The sequence below is a fragment of the Cygnus olor genome, chromosome 16, assembly GCF_009769625.2.
Source record: "Cygnus olor isolate bCygOlo1 chromosome 16, bCygOlo1.pri.v2, whole genome shotgun sequence".
Classification (NCBI taxonomy): Eukaryota; Metazoa; Chordata; class Aves; order Anseriformes; family Anatidae; genus Cygnus; species Cygnus olor.
The window spans coordinates 7,955,613-7,973,334 of NC_049184.1; the positions used below are offsets into that span (position 1 = coordinate 7,955,613).

At 41.9% G+C, this 17,722-nt stretch overlaps 1 protein-coding gene across 3 annotated transcripts in view; it reads left to right on the top strand.

Annotated features, from left to right (window-relative positions):
• The first annotated feature begins 1,891 nt into the window (after positions 1–1,891).
• BCAS4 (breast carcinoma amplified sequence 4) overlaps positions 1,892–17,722 on the top strand; it is a 40,716-nt gene continuing 24,885 nt past the window's right edge. The window contains exons 1-5 of one of the 3 annotated variants that reach the window (XM_040576443.1): positions 1,899–2,007; positions 2,463–2,523; positions 9,282–9,353; positions 14,743–14,844; positions 17,065–17,199. In XM_040576443.1, the coding sequence (XP_040432377.1) occupies positions 2,467–2,523; positions 9,282–9,353; positions 14,743–14,844; positions 17,065–17,199 (366 nt within the window). In that variant the 5' untranslated portion in view covers positions 1,899–2,007; positions 2,463–2,466. Of the gene's footprint in view, positions 2,008–2,462; positions 2,674–9,281; positions 9,354–14,742; positions 14,845–17,064; positions 17,200–17,722 lie in introns of those variants that run through there. The other 2 variants (XM_040576444.1, XM_040576445.1) reach the window with 2 other exon arrangements.

The following is a 17,722-nucleotide window of genomic DNA, read 5'->3' on the forward strand; positions in this document are numbered from 1 at the left end:
AGTCAGAACTATTTCATTCTGCTCTTAAAGCTTCCCAAGTATGCTTTCCAGATCTCACTGGAGTTTAATCTAGTGCACCTTTCAAACATACACAGTACAGACCCCTGGGGACTACAGCATAAATGGTAAAGGAGTGGCTGAGCAGAGAACAGGACTGTGTTGTTAAGGAGTGAAAATACATAGCAAGAAGTCTGCCCAGACCTGGGGAGTTCGCAACTGAAACAAAGGAAACAAAGGGTGTTTGGAGACTTACGCCCAGAGATGCTATGTGTTTTCTCTCTATGCAGTGTTGGTGAGTGGAAGATCAGGTTTTGCAAATACCTTACAATTTTTCAGATAAGCGCTTTTTAGTCGCAACTGAAGCATAAAAGGGTCTGTCTGGTGCTATTGTCAGGAATGACATAGGGTAGATTCAGATCAACAGGGCTGTTCCTACTCAAAAAAAAAAAAAAGAGGATCTTGGGGAGAAACCCTGAAATCTGTTTGCTCTTTTTTTCTGTTTCTTCATGTACCTCTTCAAGCCTGATTTCTTTGATCTTCACAGCAAACCACAGGCTATAAATATGGCATTTCTTTATGAATGCTGAAGTGAATTTAAATTTCTTCCATTATTGAGCAATAATATGGTGTTGCCCAAATCCAAGAAAAGCTTTGGATGACAGTGCAGGCCTGTTGTTGCCTTTGGCTCTGCAAGCACTAAAAAGTAGTTTTATATGGTATTCTTACAGTATTTAGTATTTATATAGTATTTTTAATAGTAATTCACAATGAGAATAATGCTCTGGTGTCTGGTTAGTGCTCTAGTTTCTTCGGGGAAATGGATGACATTTTATCTAGCTTTGCTCAGGTTTGCTCTCCACAGTGTCTAACAGATTTTCCTCTTCCTGGGCTGTGGCTGTCTGCAGATGGAACTCCAATTAGATGTCTCAACCAGTCAGTGTGAAATTCTGCATGTTGCTTTGTTGCTGCTGCCACAGAGTCCCCTTGACCCTAGTATAAATGCCCCATACGGGCTGCGTGGCCCAAGCACCTTTCAAGGGCAGGCCGTTTCTGACCCCTTCCAGCTGAGAGCAAGCAGACTCTCCCTGCTCCAGGCACCACTCCTTGAGGCACATTAGTCAGCAGGTAGGGCAGGAAGAACAGCTAATATACCACGAACAGATGGCCCTTTCTGTCTCTGTTCGAACTGCCGTCTTGATCATCTGTCTTTGTCTAAAATGCTGCTTTGGTTTAAGATTGGACTGTAAAGGAGCCTAACGCAGAAAAATCCGGAAGGTTGCAGAAGCTTCCACAGCGTGCCTCCTGTAGCTCTGTCTGTGTGGAGGATGCCAGGAGGTTTCGGCAGCTTGGGTATGGGGTCAGGGTCGGGGCTCTGCCTCACAGAAACTGGGCTGCTGGCTGTTTGAATTCTCAGTTGCACACAGGGAAGTGCATGGCACAGAGCGATTATGAGCATTTAAAAGCTACGCTGCTAGCTGCAGCCTTTAATATCCAAGTGAGTCAAAACGTGGCACTGAGTCTGGCACCTTATCTCTGACTATCTAATCTCCCCTCTAGCCTGCAGTGCAGGCTTGTTGAAGCAAATCACTAGAAAAAACTTGATTTTTTTAAGCGTGGCAGGGGGAAGCTGTGTGGCTCCGTATGGCTGTGTCTGACGAAGCACTGCTCCGTGACTGAAGTGGTACGGCTGTAACCAACCCCTTTAAACAACCCTGAGGCCCCCTCTCCTCAGAGAGCCCCCGGGGGAGCGGTGGGCAGCTATTCAACCCCCCCGTCTCGCGCCCGCTCGGCGCGCCCCCGCTGCGCGCTCCCGTCCGCCGCCGCTGGGTGGCGCGCGCGGCCCGCTGAGGGGAGGCGAGGCGGCGGGCAGGCCCCGCCGGGGGCCGTGAGGCGGAGCGGCGGCCGGGGGCGGAGCGGGGGCCGCCGGTAGCTCGGCCGGGACCCGGCGAGGCGATGCTGCGGCCGGGGGCACCGCCGGAGCCCCAGGCGGGGGTTGAGGAGAGCGAGGTAGGAAGGGGGAGGAGGGGGCTGGGGGTGGTGGTGGTGGTCGGGGGGCTCCCGGTGCCGGGCTGAGGTGAGCGGGGCGGCTCGGCGCGGGGCTCCCCGCGGGCACGGCTCGGCGACCTCCACTCGTCCGGCCCCAGCTGCCCTCTGAGGGAGCTCCTGCGGCGCCTCCAGGCTGCGGGGATCGGCACCGACCTCCCCTCGGAGGGGCTGCCGGCTCCCTGCTGCTGCTGCTCCGGCGCCTTCCTCCGTTTGGTTGGGGGCTTTGGAGGGTTTTGGTGTGTGTTTTTTTTTTTTTTTTTTTTTTTGAGACAGGGAGTGTTTGCTGAAGGAGGGCCTAGTCGTCAGGGGTCTCCTGCGTCAGGGATGCGATGCTGGGGCAAGTTGAGCAGCAGCTGGGCTCCTGAAGAGCAGAATACGTGATTTCATGCTTTTTGTTTGTTTGTTTTTGAATGCAGATGGATGTGGCTGCTACTCTGTCATTTGTTTTTGTGGAAACCGAGTCCTCTGGTGACTAAGGTCGGGATCAGAGCGCTGCTGTGATGGAGTGGAAGGATGCTTAGCTTGAGGAGCTTAGTTGCGTGTGGTCACCTCTCGGACACAGTCTAGCTGCGTAGCTCCGTCGGGATGGTGACAGTGGTGATCACTCACAGCACTCTCACCGTGCTGGTAAGGGCAGGGAGCATTTCAGATCCCTGAACGCAAAGAGAAAGGTTCTGAATTGCACTGGTAGGTCATGTTCCCCTAGAAAAGAGAGGAAATCCATGAAAACAGAAAATTGAGAGCATTTTCAAGTATCTCCCTTTCTGACCTGCAGGTAGCTCCTATCTCACGTGAGTCTGGAGATGATGTGAGGTGACTAACATTCTCTTCGGGCACATTAGTTTACAATTCTCTCTTGTAAGGAGAAAAAACACTAAAATTACTGTCTTCAAAGCAACTTTTTTTCTCCCTTCACTTTGGCAGTAAAGTGTTGGTGTGTTTTATATTTGTCTCCAGGAAAAAAAATAATGGGAAAATTTTTCCTCAGTTTCACTATGCTATTTTCCATATTTCTCTGCCTTTACATCATCACTCCATCAGTTTCATCTTTCCAAATGTGGCTATATGCACTTTGCAATAAAGCAGACCAGTTACATACAAATTTTGGAATCACTGTTCTGTTTTTTATGTTCAGTATTTTCAGGGAGGTGATATAATGCTTAGTCTATGACATCCACATAATTTTCATGTGGTTAAACCACTGACAGCTTTTGTCTTACGTCTGGATTCAGATCCACTTCACTAGTCGTCCAGGCATCTATAGTAGGCTGGAAACAAGTACTGCTAATGTTATTAACAATTACAAAAGCAAATTTCCCAGCTTGGTTAAGATGACATTGCAGAGTGAACTGCTTAGTAGGGAAGAAGTTTCACTGAAGTATTAGTTCATGTCAGCTGTTTGGATTCTGTTGTTTTTTTTTTTTCAAGTACCACTCAAGCTGGTGTTAAATAAAGAAGACCTGCCAATTAATAAAAACAAGCTTCATGTATAGAGTTGTATGGCAGATAGTGTGTTTTTATAACTGAGTGCCAAGCCTGTTAGTTCGTTCAGGGAATACAGAAACTACTTGTGCTCTTTGCTACTTGCAAGTCATTCTATTTCCTTCAGGCATCTTCTGCTGTTATTAAGCACTCGTTTTAATGCCGATCTTTCTTGATCCTTGCACATATTGGTAGTTTGTTCAGAGCAGTGATATAATTAAGGTATTTTCCTACGCAGGGATTAATCATAGCTTTCACAGCACGTTCTTAAGTGTCTCTTCCTGTGGGCCTTGTATTGCTAGCTCAGCTTTGTTGTGTATCACAAACAGTATTGCTGAAATCACAATGAAGGCTGTCGGTTCCTTTTCACAGAAAGAGTTGCTGTAGTTTAGCTTTTTATTATTATTATTTTGTAATTAGCAATTACCTCTAGCATATAATTCCTAATTTTCATTATGATTTTTTAATTTTGTGTAACAATTGTAGCAAATAAAACTATGATAATGATGGAATTCAAAATAAGGTATTTGTGGAGTCCAGTGGAAGATTTTGCTAAATGAAGGCTTTCAAGGCTCTGCTGCATAGCATATTATCCTGTCTGATATGAAGATATCCTGCAAATTGTTATGAAAGACTTCTAGTTTTATTCCTGAAATGCACTTGCCATTCTGCTCTTCTTGTTTTCCTCTTATGCATTGATTGTTTTTTCAGTATTCTGAAGCTGGCATAGGAGGACATCATACTGAAGAACCTGATAATTTTCAGCAATATTGAAATGTACCTTCCTGGTTGAGTTTGTTGCTATAAAGAGCAGTGTGATTCTCTGGTTTGGCTATTTTTAGTTTTCTGTGCCTACCTTTTCATCTTAATGACATGCTAGGAGAGCACTTCATGTTCTGACAAAGGCAGCTTAACGTTTTGACTGAAAGTGGAAGGCTTTTTTGGAAAACTTTGTAGAAGAGATTTAACGTTGATTTTTTTTAAATGTTTTATAATGAATAAGTTACAATGTTATATTCATGTATCACAGGAATGACGGATTGATGGTATACAATACCTGACCCAAATGTTTGTATAAAGGAACAATCTTGAAATAAAAAAATAAATACATGTATGCAGGGGCAAAGCAAATAAATAGTTTCAAGGTTGCATGAGAGCATAATACTCAGGTTGAGGCGAAGTGAAAGTAGCGGTGGGGGGAGTTACATAAGTTTATCTTATCTAGGGCTTGGAATAGAGAGGGAGGAGATTGCTGTTGAGGAACAAAGGCATGTAAAGGGAAGTGGTGAGGAACAGATTTTACTATGGGTACAGTATATAATACGTAAAAGAAAGTCTGAAAAAAAACCTAACCTCAGAGCTAGACTGCATGTTTTTCCCCTCTAAGTTACAAACAGAAGTCATGGTTTTAATTATTTTGTGTTTTCTTTCCATGAATAAACAGGAGAATCAACAGTGGATAGAAGGGAACGTTAAAATGCCATCTGGAAGTGGTGCTGTTGTGCCTTTGGCTAAGGTTTTGGGATACGTTAACACTGCTATTGAAAGATCAAACGTCACTGCTCCCCTCACTACCTGTTTTCTTTGTCAGTACTAGCCTTAGTGTGACTGTGTAATGAATTGAGTTGACAAACTGATCTGAGCTAACGTGATTTGGCAAAGAAATTAATGGTTAATTTTCAACCCAGAATAGTTTCTGATTCATTCTGCTGAGAATGTTTCTCCTCTTGCATGGAAAGTGTTGACTTTAGGGGCATAAGTGAGTGATGGAAAACGATAGACTATTTTTATCTTCAATGTCAGCTTATACAATTTTAAAGTGATTGTGAAATTACTGTCTTAACCAAGGAGGATTTGTCACCCCATGTTTTCATCATAACTTTGAAATGTATTTAATGGGCTTTATTTCAGATCTTAGTGATAAATATACAATAACTCCTAGAATCACCTGCAAGGAGCTCATATGGTCTGCTCAGTAAGTACCTAATTAAAGACAATTGTAAAAGTGTTGCTTACGCTGTGATTTGCAGCAGGTCCCTCTTAACCATGTCAGAAGGTGTTGTAAACGTTCTGAGCCCCTAAGAATGTTGTTTTCCTCTCTTGCAATTGATAAGAAACTGCTAATTATTTGTGGCCAAGTTTTTTTTAGACGTATAATTTTGGCTTTTTTTTTCCTGCCTACTGTGCTTTTGTAGTAGCATGCCTTGAAGAAATAGTGTTAAGGTTTGTTTGCATCTATTTGCTATTGTTTTGTATTATTGTTGTCTTCTGTTATGTTTCAGGCTGTGTAACACTTCTTAGAGTAAAGACTAAGGACTGTGAATCTGTTTGGAATTAGCTTAATCTTATTCTTGGTGGTGTCAATAAACTTTGCTTCTGCCCTTAAACACATGCTATTCCACTGTTTGAATCTTTATGAACATTACAAACGCAAGGTGCTCATGGTGGGTATTTAGCAGTAACATATTTAGCTAGTAACGTCAGCAAGCTACCTACCTGACCTGAAGCGGGTCTGCACGTTTAGTCAGAGCAGGACAGTAGCCTGTACAGCTAATGCAACTTCATTACGTGGATGTTTCTTTAATGCATCCCTATTAAATTAGTGGAATTTCCTCTTGCTTTGTAGTTATGCAATTCATGATAGCTACCATTGGACAGCCTTTTCAAAGCTGTAAGTCTGGTATCAGCTCTGGACTATCTCTTTAAGCTAATTGTGCTAGCCCTGAACATGTGGCTGTGTGAGTGGCTTCAGGCCTGTGAAGCTGACTGCACAGACTTGCCAAGAAATGTCTGAGTTTGATAGAATTGTTCTGTAGGCCATCTGATACACGCACCACCCACTGCGATTGCTCTGCTGTAAAATACACTTAACAAAAAAGCTACCAATTTGTTTCTCTGCCTTATGAAGACTTCAAGAAATCAGACTTTCAGACTCAGAGCTTCCAATTTTCTTCCACAAACTGTGTCTTTCAGCAACATAAAGTCACTGAGAACTCTCTCTTACTTGAAAAGAATGCATTTTTCTGTTGTTTAGCAGTGATCTTTTCAGAGCTAGCCTGTGTGTAGTGGGGTGAAAGAGCGCTCTTTCTTTTTTGAGGGGAAATTAGATGTGGAAATTCTGGTCCTTTATTTAAGCATGCAAAGGAGCAGCAGAAGGAAAACAGCTTCTCCACACAGAAATCTTTACTTCAGACAGACATGGAACAGATTGTTGGGAGATGTAAACTGATGTTAGCACTACTGAAATCTATGCATTGATTTACAGCATCCATGGATCTCTTCTGATAAACCTGTGGAGTGTAATGTGTCTTGAGGTTTCTTCTGTCCAGATGTGTACACAAAACGAGGCTGGGAAACTTTTGTGGATAGGTTTTAAATCTTGTGTAACTGACATTACATTGTGAATGTAACTTGATAGCTTATACCACCATGGTGACTTCACATAGAGTTCATGTGAGACACAGGCAGCTCAGGAAATAACCTCAGCAGGCCACCAGGTGTGGTCACTAAGAGGACACAAAACAGCTTCTAACAGTTTCTCTGAGATGATACGTGCAAGCCTAACTCAGTGCTGGTCTAAGATATTTGCACAGCTTTTGGGCCAAGTTGGGTCATGTTCAAGCTACTCGGACCATGGCCAGAGCTCCTATCTGTGTTCTGCTCAATAGGTATACACGCCTACAGCGTGTCCTTTATATACACATCTGTGTTTGCCCTCATGAAAACAGGCACTGTTTTTTTCCGTGTGCTTAAGGCTTTTCTGTCACCTTTCTCTTCCTCTTTGTGACATCATAATTTGTCCTTTTAGTTTTTGAATCACTGTCCTGAATGTGACTCCAGTGTTCATAGATATGACTGCCCCTGCATTTCAACCAAGCTATCTTCTCTTCTGCTAACCAAGAAAGCTACCCTAGAGCTGTACATCCCAGCCTCTAGCCTATCCCACTGTCACTGTATTCTCAAGTTGGTAATGAGGAAATATCTTTTTGTAGAGAAAACTGAGAATGACGGCAGAAATATTTGATATATATTGAAGATGATGAGTGTTTTACATTTTCACATCTTTCACATGAATTACTTCAAAATTTGCAGCACACTTCAATTCTGTTTCAATTCTGCAAGTTCTCTATGCATCTGCATGTTTATCTTCTGTTCTGCTGAAATACGAACTGGCATTCCACAGATAAGCAGGAATTTATTACATTAAATTGGCTATTGCTAAACCCATTTGAGCACAGTTTATGTATCAGGAATCTCATTTGTTTACTGAGGCTGTGACCATTGCATGGCTCTCCCCTCCTGGAGGTACAAGGATCTTAGGAGTTGAGCCTTGCCCCAGCGTGCATGATTTGCAGACTCTTTTGCCTTCCTTATCACCATCTTAGTGTCAGTGCAGAAGCTACCTCCTGGGATACCTTCATATCTAAAACTGTTCCCTCAAACCTTTTCTGCTGCAAAAGTTGGCTGCAAATAGGTCTCCAGACATGTAAGAACACCCCCTTCATGCTGGAAAGATGACTTAGGCTCTCTAGAGAATGATTTCTCCATTTATGTGGAATGGGTTTTATGAGGTAAATGAGAAGTTGGATGCCAGTGACCACCGTCAGTCTACGCAAAGCACAGCCTTTTGGGTGATCTTATGTATACATCAGTCTTACCATTTGCTTCCATCTGAATCAAGTTCAAGTTGCTGTAACACTAAAATACATTTGGAGTCAGGTGTTTTCCATTCTACCCACTGCTGACAAAGTGCATTTGTCGTATTCTTTTTCCTACGCCCTTCTCCTATCTGATGCCTTTACACAATAGCAACTCCCTTTCTTGTATTGTTTCATGCAAGGGAGATCTCATCTATTTTAGAAGGTCCTTGGGCATTTCTAGGAGCGGCAATAAAAAATCTTGGGAGTTCACTTGACTGTTAGATTGATAACTGCAATCTCAATCTGAGAGGCTACTGATGTTTCCTAATTTTATTACCAGATGAAGGGGTAATAAAATTTATTTAGGAACTAGATTATCATTTCTCTTCTGGGTTGTAATGAATTAAGAGGTCTGCTGAGGCAACTCTTGCCACTCTACTTTTACAATGACCACTTAAGCAAACCAGCTCCAACAAATGGGATAATTTCCCTGTGTTCTTTTTGTTTTGAATCAAGTATTCTTCAGGTTATTTTCATTTTGTAGAATATGAGATGTTATTAGAACAAGAGCATAGATTCAGTATTTAAAAATGATTTAAATTACAGTGGAAGTCCAGGATTTGAAGTGGTTTTCATTTTCCAGATTTCCATTTCATTTTGCATGAACTCTGAAAGTTTCACTTGTTTTTTGAAGTATGCTCAGAATAGAAGGCATGTTCCCCTTTTGGCTAAGAGAAAGAAAGTCTGTTGGCTTTTGTCCTCGACAGCTGTGGGTATGCTTGGGCCCTTGGCTTTAGGCAGAACCTGCACAGCTCGGTTCGGTTCCATGTCTTCTCCCTGCCACAGGCTGGCCTCAGCGTTTTGTTTGACGGTATCTGGTCATGGGCTGCGGTCTTGGGGTCGAACCGTAACTTTACGTTGATTTTATAAATCACTTTTGGAAAATTACGCCCAATGCGAGCTGTAGAATAAACCTTTCCACCTCCCAACGGGCAGGGGACGCCCGTGGCGGAGCCCCGCTGCAACCCCCCGGGGCAGCCCGCCGGCGGCCGGCCCCTGGCAGGGCCCCCCCTGCTGACGCGAGCGGGGCCGTCTGTGTTCTTCTCCCCGCAGGTGGCAGCGCTGGAGGAGGCCGTGGAGGAGCTGCTGGGCCAGCTGGAGGCCTTCTGCGGGCTGACGGAGGCGGTAGGTGTCGTGTCGCGGCGTCTCGCTCCCCGGAGGCCATGTCGGCGCCGGCCCCGCGGGGCCGCCATCTTGACAACGCCGCCGCCATCTTGTCGCCCACCAGGTGGCGCTGCGGCAAGCGCGGCCTCCAGGCCACGCCCTTCTCGCATCAGACCACGCCCACCATCCTGCCAGGCCACGCCCATCGGCTAAGCCCCGCCCCTCCCCTAAGCCTCGCCCCTCCCTGCCGCATTGGCGCTGGGGCTGGGGCTGATGGACGAGGCGACGTTTGCAGCACACCAATTCTCTTAGTTAGCTATTGGCAGTGCCTAATTGCTTGTGATAAACTCTTTAGAGCAAGGGGTGTGCGTTGCTATTTAGCTTCAGTCAGGCTTTCTGCATAAGGTGATGCTGTCTGAAGGCAGCTCGGGTTTTGATGTTGACGTGCAAAGAATGGATGTTGTTTTTGCAGTCAACTTTTCTTTCTCTTCCATAAGCTAAAAAATATAAAATTAGGTGGAAGAACTGGCGCTGCATTTTAATCCTTCCTGAGTGCTTCATAGGATGCTGGTTTAGCTAGCTTGGACCAAGTTTACCTAAAGGGGCTCTCTCCTAAATTCACTGAAATGCAAGCCATATGCAGGTGTGTTATCACTCACCACAATGTTTTTCTTCTCTGTCTTCAAGCATCTTATATAATGTATATGTATGTCATCATCAACTGCAACAATTGCTAATTGCAATAAAGTATTGAATGCACCTCAAATAGCAAGAAGTGACCAGCCAACATCTCTATTGGGTGTATGGCATTTTTTTCTTAGGGAAAGGAGGCATCATTGCTTCCAGAAGGAAGTGACATAGTGTGGAAAGAAACAAAAGGTTAGCTCATCAGTCTCACATGATTAGTAGTGGACTTAAAAGGAGAAATTGCTGCCTTGAAAGAATGGTTCAGTATTAGTGGCTGTTTAAAGCACTTCTTTTTCCATTCAGCTTTTACAAAAATAGCTGTAAAGGAGCATGTGAACCTCAGAGCATGCAGTCTATTTTTTGATACATCTTGGCTTATATTTGTCAGCTTTAGATTCTCTAGTGTGGCACATTTAGTCTCTGCAGAATGTAGAATACAAGAAATTGGCCCCAAATCTTTTGACTTCATTTCTGCAAGGTGATGACTACTTCAGTGATGTAACATTAGCTGTTCAAAGCAAGAGGTTTGAATCAATAGCTCTTCACTGATGACTGTATTCTGTCTGATTTACTATTAAGTTCATTCACTCATTTTTTCCATGTGGGAGCTTAGGCTAAGACTTACATATACCTTATGCTTTTTCTCATCAATCAGGCATGCACCTTACATTGTTGGCTCCAATATACGGGAGAAGGTTAGCTTGTTGACATGGATCCAGCGAGCTTTTAAACCTCGTATGAGACTTCTTCTCTTGCCAACCTTTTCTACATAAAACACTAACCTAGTTTCAGTACACTATCTTTGCTTTGCCCATTAAAACATTTTTTCCACGACCTACAGGCTGTGAATAATTATCTAGTATGCAGATTATTGACCTTATCTGGGAACATCAAAGCACCAGAGCTAGCGTGCTGATTTTGTTCCTTTCAATCCAGTACCTCTAATGTCAGGTTCCTTTCAGCAGCACATCAAGTGGTATCTGGGAATCTGATAAATATAATGTAATGTTTGAATTGATTCCAACTGCTGTGCGTAGCAATAATTTGGTCTTTTGTCTATGCCAACAAAAGACAAAGGGAATCTTGCATATTTCACTTGGGCATTCAGTAAAGTATTCACGTTAAGGGATTTGGCTTTTCTCCCTTGAGTGTGCTGCTGCTTTTCATTTAAAAGTACTCTTGATGCATAGGTCTGAATATTAGAATGGGGAAAAATGGGATCTTCAGTGCTAGGAGGACAACGTGCTAGTTCCAGAGTCACACTGTTATACCTGGCTAGGCACAGCACTTAAAATGGACACCTGTACAGTAGTTAAGTTACAGTGACACTGTAAATGCAGTCCACTATACCTCGCACTTGTCATGGAAGGAGCATCTTGCAATGAAAAGATTGTGCCAGAAGCATGTTAGTGCCAGGTATTTAACATTTTGTCTTCCTTAGGGCATGGACTTCAACAAAGTTTAATCAACGTCTTTTAAGTGGCTTCACAGCTCCTTAAGTGTAATTATCAACTTGTGATTTTAACCGAGCTACAGTTTGAACCAGTGACACAAAGGCAAAAAACTTCATTGTAATAACCAGACTCTTACACATGCTGTTCTAGTCATTTTTGTATCTTTTTGTGTATCTTAAAGCATGATTGTGTATCTTACAGCGTGATTGAAAATGATATCTATTCAGAGATGCACACCTGATTGAGGTACAAATTCACTACTTCCATTTCTTTGGCTTCAGATCCTTGAAGAGGATGTAGGGGATGTATATAAATTCTCTATATTTGATACTCTGCTTTTTTTTTTAAATACGTATGTTGATTCTCCAGTGTACCCACCAGTTTACAAAACCACAGGTTAGTGGTTCTCAAACCATTGAACCTTCTTGCAGAACTCACCCCAGGGAAATGATACATATGTAAATTTTGCTTTGTTGTGGTTCCACAGGCCAGCTGCTAACTGCTTATCTTTGTCTCATGGACTTACAGTTTGGAAACCTCCTCCCTGAGACCCTAGGTGTGAATCCTGGTTTCGTCACTGGGGAAAAGAGGGGAAGAGGTTATGTTTGGTTTGCTGTGGCTAGGGTTTGCTGACTTCTTAGGAACATGCCAACCTCAGGTTTCCCTTTTCTCACCACTGAGCAGTTCAGTTTACCACTGCTACTTTTGCTGGTGGTTCTTTGATGTTACTTTGTGTTAACATATAAAGAAAATAGAGAGCCTTTCAAAGAAACCCCTGTGACAACAAGAATTTGCACACTATATTTTACTTGTGGCTCCAGCTACTTTTTTTTTTTTTGGACAAAATACCAAGGATGCGTGCTTGTTTAACTGATACAGCTTGAACTGCAGTGTATGTAGGAATTGGGTCTCACTGCCCTAAATGCAATGTGCTGTTCCTGGTATGTGTCCTAATTCATCGTTCATACTCTGGTTGTGCTGTCTGCTAAGTGACTTTTGCGCTGTTGGTTTGCTGCCTCCTTGGGCTTTGTCTTGCTGACTTGAACTATTAGAAGACAAAGTTCGGTCAAACCTCCCTTCCCTTCACTCACTCCTCAAATTAGCATAGTAAAACCTAGTAAGAGGAGAAGAGTTTGGTTTTGTTCTTGTTTTCCCCCAAGGACTGCTGTGTTCTGGTGCTTGTGCTGAGCACTCAGTTAAGTCTTCAGTAAATGAAGTAAAATAATTGCACAAGGGGAAACAGATCTTGTTTTATAACGTGGGGTTTCAGACCAGTCCTGCTTTCCCTGGCTTGTGAGAGGTTGCTGTACCAAGAGAATCATTTCCCTTTGTCGTGTGCTGGCTCCTCTTGAACTCCTCTGTCGCTGTGGTTCTGCAGACTGCTGCAAAATGACTCTTCTTGAATCATATTTGCATGTCATTCCTTCCATCACAGGCTGCTTGCTGGGAAACAACTCTCCTCTATCTTGTATTGGTTGTTTGCTTTTACCCTCAAATAAATATGGTTTAGATTTGTTCCATGTCTGCTATGACCTTGTTATGTTGATAGTTTTTGTACTGGGTCTGTACAACATCTCTCTTTTTCTGGCTGTATCCCAAACTGTGATTATATTTACAGAAGCTATCTAGCATTTAGCTGTAAGAGTGGCTTTGCTGTAGTTCTGTCCAAGAGGAACATTAGTGAACAAGTTTGTTGGTTTGTTACCTTATCTTTGGGAATTACAGGCTCAATTTTTAATCTGATGTAATTTACCTGAGTGTGAACCTCACCTCAGATCACCAGTTTGTTTTTCACTTCTGCTTTATTATAAAGATTTGGGGTTGGCGTGCCCCCACCTACTACTGACCTCCCCCCCCTCCCCCCCCCCCCCCCCCCCCCCCCCAAAATTCAATAGGACAACTCTGGAATTTATCTGCTTTAGCTCCTTCATTTTCTGTTCTTTTTGTATTTTTATTATAAGTTTGACTCCATTTACAGGGATCTGGCCCGACTGTCTGTGCTTGTTTTCTGTTGGATATAAAGTACATACTGTAAAGATAACAGCATGCGGCTGTGTGTACAGTTGTTTCACTGCCGGGTGGATGTAGTGCTACGACCAGTAATACAGGAGACACTGTTGGTTTGTTTACAGTAGAAAGCTATTACTATTTTGATATGTCTGTTTGATCTCATATCACAAAATGTTTAAAGCACTATTAAGCACTTGATCTGCATTTACTCATGCTGGTAATAAAAATACTATAAAATCTTACTAGGAGTCATTTTATACGTATGTAGCTTCATCCATTCTAAGCTTTTAAAAACACTACTTCTTTTAAAAAGAAAAAAAAAGTGAGTCGTATCATCAATAAAACTTCTAAGTACTTATTAAAGTTTATAAAGCATAGCCCAGCTCTTGGCGTATCTTTTTTTTTTTTTTTTTTTGATTCTGTTAGCTGTAGCCCTCTGACTGGAGGTGTATCTTACGGCCACCTAACAAAACACTTGCAGTTGTTTATGTAGGGAATCAGGTAATTCTTGCTAACACAAAAATTGACAGAATTTCAGATAAAATTCAGGCTGTCATATCGAGATCAAAACCAACCTTAGTTGTATTAGCAAACAAACAAAATTCCTGCATTAGGGCACTTAGAATTGCAGAAACTGACAGGTGCTGGGGAGCAGAAACTTTCTCTGAGGTGCTTACACTAGAACTTTGCGTGAAGATTCCTGTCCTGAGCCCCCGTTGGAGACTAGATGCTACAAGTAGTGTAATCAAAGATCTGACCAAGCCTTTTCTCTGTTTTGGCGTTAGTATCAGACTGCATTGCAAATTGAATTGTGCTATTTAGGTGTAAATGGTCTTTTAGCACCAGTTGATAGCCAAGAGTGACCTCCTGCTACCCCTGAATGAGGATAATTTGCCACAGGCTAACTCAAATCCTTTTCAAAAACTATTGATTTTCATTTTAAATCCATCATTACCCCTCATGTCTGCAGCATTTCCTAATAGAAAGCGAGAAGTGTCTTGGAAGGAGTAGCGTGGAAATCTGGGGAGAAGAGGAAGGCTGTTTTTGAGGCCAGAGCCCTGTCAGCTGCTATTGGTTGTTTTGTTGTCTCATTGATTACTTGTAAAAATGTTTTTTTTTCCCAATCTCTGCTTAACCGCATACTTACAAAAGGGCCCTTATGATATCGTTTCTGAGTAGAAATGCTTTGAAATATTAACATGAAAAAAAAAGTTTATCTTCAAGACTCATTCTCATGTGATATTTTTTCTTCAACGCAGATTAGAAGCGATACATCAGAGATCCTGGAAGAGACCATTCCACTCATTAAAGACAAGGTGATGGAAATGAACCACGTCTATGCCAGAATTGATAAATTGGAGGTTTGTTAATTGTAATGGAAAATTTACATCCTTCTTTTTGTGTGTTTTATAGGTTAGCTGTCTAGGTATTTGCATGAAGCACTCATGTTTGTTTTTCAATCAATGTGATTCTTACCTGTGGTTCAGCACATGCAATTGTTTCTGGTTTTGGAACATCACAGAGTAATTTATTGCTGTGGATTCTACAATTCCTAATGCTGGATTAAAAGCACTAGTTATGTTTTTGATGTTAATGATAATGCTAATAATGTTAATTTGTTTTGTGACTCAAAGGAGTGTCTGTGAAACCACTTATAAATTAAAAAAAATATTAGTCTTGCATCCAGTGCTGAACATACTCAAGCTGTTCATGATAGCTTTATGTAGTTGCGGGGAGATCTTTGAGGCCCCCTCTTCTGCTGTGTATTTTGGTGTTTATTGTATCTTGAATGAGGGAAGCCAGTATGACTCACTAAGATGCCCTCACCATATTTAGTAAGCAGTATGTTAAAATTTGTGTCAACTGAGGGCGAGTTTGCCTCTAGGAAGAATATAATTAAAACATGACGAGATAAATTGTGTAATGCTTAAAATCACTTTTAACTGACTTAGAAGTGAAATAAATTGAGTGTTTGTGGCATTAATTCCAGATAGACAGTTCTTAAGCTTCAAGCTCTACCCCTGTACAAAGTAGTAATATTCTCTGATGAGATATACAGCTGTGGGAGGGACAGGGCAATTGACTTTGCTTTCAGCAAGTTTGGTTAAATGCAATTTTTTTTTTGTAGTTTGCCTTTTTACACCTATATTTGATAACAGATTTATCAAAACACTTCATATTTTATGGACAGCACCAGGAGAAAGATTGCCACAGGGAACTGAGGCAAGGCAATTTAGAACAAAAGTGGGAGTCAACTGAAACCTGTCTGATTTTCAGAACTGAGTTACCCTAGTCTAAGAAATAGCACACTTGACAATTTGGCTATACCTGAACGTATACTTAAGCTGGGTCTTTGAACAGAAAAAGAAAATAAAAACTAAGCAATTAATTGTCCCAAAAGTATGGCAAGCAACAGAGCTCCTTTCCCCGCCCCCCCCCCCCCCCCCCCCCCCCCCCAATACAGCGAGGGGAAAAACGCCCTTCCTGCCCCTTACCCAGTTCCCTTAACACAGCTATAGGAAGATAATAATTTGGAACATGAAGACAGCCCCAGTCTTCATGATAGGCTACAGGTTGCCCTTGAAAAATGCAGCAAACTTTTGTTGATAGACTTTCTGTGTTATCAGACTAGGCTAATACCTTCATTGATTAGAAATCAGTTTTTCTCCCTGACATTACCAGCTGTAATGGCAGTAATCTGAGAACACAATATTAAATTGGCAATTTGAGCAGTAGTTAATGTCTTAATTAGAACTTCTAAATTTAAAGCTTAGCATCCATTGGGATTTTCAAGGGAGAAAATAAATTGTACCCCCAAGAGTAGAAAAGGGAGGAACTGTTGTGTAATGGCTAAATAGCATGAAATTCTGCTGGGTTTTAACTTTGATGTTGCCACTGGTATGTTTGGAGCAATTAATTTACCAGCTCAACCTTACCTTATCCCTAAAATGGGCAGTGCTCAAACTCTCTCTCTCAAAAAAACAAGGCTTAATCATTAATAGTGGGTATCAAAATTATTTATAGTTTTGTATTTTAACAAATACTTTTTTTTTTTTTCCTTTTTCTAGTTGGCTTTCCCTTATGGCTCAAATTTAAGCTGAAACTGAACTGATGTATGCTTTAGGTCAGTCATTCCTGACCTTTTTTTAGCTAAAGGCACCTGCTATTATCTTTTCCTCTGCTCTCTCCTCTCTCTTACCACTGTGGCTACTTTCTCACTCCCACCAAAAGTTGCAGTGCCTATGTGGGTTCAGAAGAGCTTTTCACCTCACTGCTGAAATGTTGTCAGCCCTTTAGACGCTATGGAAGGACTTAATTTGTGTGCTGAAGAGGGAGCAAAGGTGTGCCCTTAGAAAAAGAAAAAAAACTAGCCTTAGGTCATAAAGAGTGGTTCTTCTGATGGCTGTAAATATCTGTAGTCTACTTCTGAATATGTGCCCCTTTGATATTTATATTAGCAACAGTGCATTCTGATACCTTGTTAAAGCTTTTTCTTTGACTTCTGATCTCTATCTAGGGTAATGCTGAAGTCCAGATCAGGTGCTTTTAATTTTCATAAGGTGTTTCTCCTCTCTCCATAGGCATTTGTTAAAATGGTTGCACACCATGTTTCCTTCCTAGAAGAGCAAGTGCTTGAAGCAGAGAAGAGCCATGGCACTTTTCTTAATGCTGTTTGCAAATTGTTTCAGTGTGCAACTATACCGTCTTTTAAAAACGTGAGTATTTTTAAAGTTGCTTTCAGAGGATGGGGAAGATGTTAAATACCTTTTCTAGACCAAATGTGGCCTTCCAGGAGATTTGATTTTTAATTTTAAGTGGTGCAAAAGAGATACCTATGGTTTGGTTCTGTGAAGGGATTTTTTTTTTAAAACAGATTCTTTCAATGAAATTATTTAGCAGTGCCTATATCCCCCCCTCACCCCCCACCCCTTTTTTTTTTCTCCTCACAGAGATGGTGCAGTATTATGCTGATATGCATAAAACCAGGTAGGCAATAATATGCAGGTATCAGTGAATATGTAGGGACAGCTGAACCAATTCAAATTTTTGTTTGGTGTCAGAGCAACCTCTGGAAACTTCCATTGCAAAAGTGAAGTTCAATTTCTACGGGTCCAGGACAAACCTTAACTGCTCAAAGAGTATAATGAATATGCAGAGGCATGGAAAGAAGATGGTGCATGCTGATTTGGTTTTTGGATAAGTTACCTGTCAAACTCTAGTGAATTTTTAGAAAACCCC